This window comes from Mus caroli, chromosome 3 (genome assembly GCF_900094665.2).
Source record: "Mus caroli chromosome 3, CAROLI_EIJ_v1.1, whole genome shotgun sequence".
NCBI classification, from domain to species: Eukaryota; Metazoa; Chordata; class Mammalia; order Rodentia; family Muridae; genus Mus; species Mus caroli.
The window spans coordinates 62399169-62404620 of NC_034572.1; the positions used below are offsets into that span (position 1 = coordinate 62399169).

Sequence of the window (5452 nt, forward strand, 5' to 3'; positions counted from 1 at the left end):
CCTAGGAGGGCCATGAGAACAGAGAACAAATATATTTTATTTGGTGCTGTGTTCCTTATTGTTTAGCCTAGCACCCGGAAAGTGTTAGAACTCATGCAGTGGATAAATAAATAAGGGATAGTACTAAGCAAGAATACTGAATGGGTCCAAGTCAACAACCGTGATGTTCTACAGTCACAGACAGTGTAAAACCCTTTATAAATTAAAACGCTTTCCATGTCTATTTAATTTATCAACTTTGCTTCTAAGGAAAACTTGAACTCAATATATTCTTTAAAAGATTCCATATGTAATATCACATGAAATTTACCTAGTCACTGAGGTGAGTCTTTCTTATTTCCAAATTAAAACTCTATTTAGAAGCATGGCTATGGGGCTGGTGAGATGGCTAAGTGATTAAGAGCACCGACTGCTCTTTTGAAGGTCCTGAGTTCAAATCCCAGCAACCACATGGTGGCTCACAAGATCTGACACCCTTTTCTGGAGTGTCTGAAGACAGCTACAGTGTACTCACGTATAATAAAATAAAATAAATAAATCTTTAAAAAAAAAAAGAAGCATGACTATGTTCTCAGGAGAGCTCTCTAGAATATAACACCAGAATTATTTTGATAATACTAAACTCCTGCACATATGAATAAAATAGTTCTGTCCCAAATCAGTAGATTAAAACTCTCAATGCAATTTTATGGTCCTGGAGATAATGTCATGTTTTGGTTCCAAGTTAGACTATATATATATATATATATATATATATGTATGCCATTATTTACATAAACCTTCAGTTCGCAGGAAGTTCTGAAGACAAAAGGGACCTGTCAAGCTAGTCCATGGGCTTTAGCTCAGGAGAGCGCTAACCCAGCACATTATGAGGCCCTGGATCCAATCACTAGCACCAGAAAACAAAACAAAAACAACACTCCACAAATTGCAACCTGAGAAGTCTACAATGTGAAAAACTCTGCCACAAATTATTTGGCTTCCTAAAACAAACAAACAAAGTTAAGAAGAAAAAGAGCCAGGAAAAAAAAAAAGAAAGAAAGAAATTACAGACCAAGACCAACTTAAACGATGCACCAAACCCATTGCAATCGTTTGAATCTTGACTTAAACAAACTTTAAATTTATAACACGTAGGAGACATGTGAAGATTAGAGCATTTTGTAGACATTTTATAAAATTAAAAAATTAGTAGTAGTAGTAGTGTACGAAAATGATATTATGATTAGATTAAAACAGAGATGCTCTTATGTTTAAGCTATAGATACGGACCTTTTTACAGATACAGTACAATGTAGGAATTTGCCTGAAAGTCAGGGTATATTGGAAAGCAGGTGAGACTGTGGATGGACAGGGCGGGTCTGCAGCTGATAGCTGAAGCTAGATAGTAAGGATATGGAGATTCTATACACTAGTTTCTGCTTTCCTTTAAAATAAAAAAGATATTTTCCAAATAAAATAACCAAAATAAGCAAATAAAACCAAGAAAAATTCTACTAAATCTAATATTTAGTCTGGGGATCGTATTATTGACATTTTAAAATCTTGGTACTTGAGCTAACAAAGCTCTTTAATAGGGTAACCTTTTAATTAAAGCCATATTACTATGAATACACAAGACAGAAGCAAGTGATACGACGAGGGGGAGGGGAAAGGACAGCTCCTCCTTTGGCAGAGGGTCTTCACAGGCAACAGTCCCTGCACAGCAGCCACCACGTTTTTGCAGCTGGGTTTTAAGGTCTGTTGGACACTTGCTCTGCACAAGGCATTAAGCTAGTGCTGGCCTAATTGAAGAAACAAAACGGAAAAGGCAGTACCCAGCCAGTCCTTAGATGCTTCCAACTGACCCACTGATGCTCTCTGATCTATACACATCCCCTCCCTTCTCCCACTGACATATCCTATTTCCATGTATTAGACTATTCCACCTTAGAACTACACAATAATCCCCAAACATGGCAGCTGGCATATTATATATGCCCAGGCAAAGGAATAGGAGGACACAGGAGCAGAAGGTCCCTCTGCCTTTCCTACTAACTTGCCCTCAGCAAGTTGTAAGACTAAGCAAGCTTCTGACCTTTCTCTGAAACAGCTCAAAGACCCTTCATGCAGCGTCTTCACAGACATCCTGTCTCTAAAAGCAGGGGATGTGGAGCAGGGTCTGCACACAGCAGGGCCGCAGAGTCCCCAGTCCATGCTCACTGGAACAGATCGTCTTGCCCTGTCCCTTTTCTCCACAGCTGTCTGCTCTCCCTCAGACCTATGATGTCAGGTAAAGCTTGCATGAGATGACGGAATGCTGGTGAATCTGCCCGTTGTCATAGAGGCCTCAGTCAGAAACGCAAACATGAAGAAAAGTTCTCCTCCTTACTTCCTAAATCCCTACAGCAACTCCCTAAAGCTTTCCTTCCCATCTTAACTTGCCTTACCCAATTCTTAAAAGGTAATTTTTTAAAAAAAGATTAATTGAATTGAGCCATAAAGAAATAGTCTATTAGGCCTGCCTTGGATCAGCTTCTGGTGTGAAATCTGACTTATGAATCTCTCTGTCTGCACTTCCTCAAGTGCATCACACTCACTAAATGCTTTGACTGTCACTAGCCTGTGCTATGCTAAGCTCGGTAACTACAAATTCAGATGCTTTCCATAAAGGGTCTGACGTCATGCCTAAGTCAGGCACTTCCAACCATGACTGGATGTCTATAAACAGGCAAAAGTGACCAATAAGGATAAATCCCTGCCCTGTATAGTGCAAAGCAACAGATTTACTGGACTCTGGAACACGATCATACCTGCATGGTCCTTCTCTTCGTTAGTGTTACTTGAAAATTTTTCCACTCCCAGCGCTGCTCCACCACATGTGCAAAGACAACATGCCCATTCCCACAGGCTCCCGCGATCTGAGTGCCATCAATAGACCACGCGATGTTAAATATGCTGCCAGTGTTGGGCTTCTCTAAAGCATATGACCACTAGATGGAAAAAGAAGAGAGTGAAAATTGATTTATTGCCTCCCAAAAGTGAGAACTTTTAAACTGGGGATATATTACATATTAAGATACTAACATGATTTTTGAAGGAATGTATTTCGTGGGCATTTATAGCTTTATTTCTTGAAAGTTACATGTTTTGCAGTGAAGCCAATGGCAAAAATATGTGCCTCTCCTGGAACACACTAATTCCATTAAAGAAGGTATTGGTGCCTTAAAGTACTGGTTCTCAACCTGTGGGTTGCAACCCTTTGGATGGGGGTCAAATGACCCTTTCACAGGGGTCACAGACCAGATACCCTGCATGTCAGGTCTTTACATTATAATTCATAACAATAGCAAACTCACAGTTATCAAATACCAATGAAAGTAATTTTATGGTTGGGAAGAGGAGTTACTACAACATACAGAACTGTATTAAAGAGTCCCAGCATTAGGAAAATTAAGAACTACTGCCTTAAAGAAACTGCTTCGTTAAAGTCCACAGACACAAAATGTCTAAAAAATTACAAAAAAAAAAAAAAATCATCCAACAGTTGATACACATTCTGACTCCTGAAAGTATCAGACACACAAGGTGAGCTTCCCCTTGCTGTTTTCAGAATGTAGTAGGCAGAACCCCTTCAGGACTTGAGGGACCTGTAAAGCAAGCAGCAAGCTAAGTGTCCAGGACAGAAGAGTCTTCTCTGTGCTCCAGAACACTATCATTTTGGCAGACCGTCTCAGTCAGATGCTTTTCCTTTTTGTTTCTGCAGATGCAATAGCATTGTTTCTAGAATGCTTTACCATATTCTCTTCCTATTCATCCAACCTTATAATCAAATTCTCTCCTGCACTCTGCTGGTGTTCTTTATTAGCTGCTCTGTCTTGGCAGGAGGATCTTTCCTTCAAGGCCTGTCTGGGCTACATGTCGAGACTCAGGTCTAAAAAAACACATAAAACAAATTAACCATCTCAAAGATGCCATCAAAATTACTGACTGGGTCACCAATGAGCTTATTTTACTAATAAGACTCTTTGGAAATAAAACAATGTAATCAGTCCATAGAATAATCCATTAAAACGGAACATTTCTATACTGGCCTCTACCTGCTGTGTTAATTTTGTTTGTTTATTTATTTAAGAATGTATTGTGTATGTCGGGTGCTTTGCATGCACACTCAGTGCACTAAGCGTCCCAGCAAAAGCAAGAGGAGGGCATCAGATCCTCTGGGACCAGAGCTGCAGACGGCTGTGAGCCACCATGTGGGTGCTGGCCTCTGGAAGAACAGCTCCAAGCTCTAAGTGTTGGTTTTAAAATAATGAAACTAAATTCTATAATAGAAATCAAATTTTGAATAATTTTTTTCCTTTTTTTTTCTTTTTTTCGAGACATGGTTTCTCTGTGTAGCCCTGGCTGTCCTGGAACTCACTCTGTAGACCAGGCTGGCCTTGAACTCAGAAATCTTCCTGCCTCTGCCTCCCAAGTGCTGGGATTGAAGTTGAATAATTTTTTGAGCCTCTCAATCCTAGACAGCAGAAAAGAACCCTTTTGCTTTGTGGTTTATAGTTTATGGTTTCTAACAAAGCTGGTTCTACACCAAACATGAAAATGCAACTATAAATTCCTCCTGTCTTTCATTATAAAGTCAGACATTCACTAACATAAATAGGACATTTCTCAGAGGATTAAACTAAAAACTTCAAGTAAATCTGAAATGGCTTGAGATAAAAAATGACTGCCCCGCCCCCTCCTCCATGACTAGGACTCTGCCCTCGGCACCAGCTTGCCTGGCTACTACACTCGAGCCCTGCCAACTGTGTTTCTATCATCTCTCCCAGCATGCCTGCAAACATATGATTACACCAGGCTTGTATGCCTAGCCTAGACAAGGCTACCCATCTCTCCCCTGGTACCAACATGCAAAATTGGGACATAGATTTTTTTTTTAACGATTTATTTATTATTGTATCTAAGTTCACTATAGCTGTCTTCAGACACAGCAGAAGAGGGCATCAGATCTCATTACAGATGGTTGTGAGCCACCATGTGGTTGCTAGGATTTGAACTCAGGACCTTTGGAAGAGCAGTCAGTGCTCTTAACCACTGAGCCATCTCTCCAGCCAGGGACATGGATTTTTTATGTAGTCTGCATTCGTCAATATAAGGGGTGTTCATTTTAAGTCACTTTCCAGCATGTACATTGAGGGAGGGGGACACAAGTCACTTAGCTGGGAAAGACAAACAAACAAACAAAAAAAAAAAACAAAAAAAAAACAAAAAAAACCTGGATATACACACAGAAGCAAAGACAAAAGACACAAAAGGAATGCTTTTTGTTTTCTTAGCAATCTACTTCTTGGTTCCTAAGGCCTACCTAAATCTTCCCTGGGCCTCTAAAAGATTCCTCTGTGTGGCCTCCCTTCCCCCAGCCTGGAACCTGCCTGCTCAAGGGTGGAGCTACCGGCTCATTCGTCCTGCC

At 40.2% G+C, this 5452-nt stretch overlaps 1 protein-coding gene across 2 annotated transcripts in view; it reads right to left on the reverse strand.

Moving 5' to 3' along the window:
- The window catches only part of Ift80 (intraflagellar transport 80), a 103134-nt gene that overhangs the window by 46152 nt on the left and 51530 nt on the right, over nt 1–5452 (reverse strand). For both annotated transcript variants that reach the window (XM_021157702.2, XM_021157703.2), the window contains exon 9: nt 2793–2972. In XM_021157702.2, coding sequence (XP_021013361.1) covers nt 2793–2972 — 180 coding nt within the window. The remainder of the gene's footprint in view (nt 1–2792; nt 2973–5452) is intronic.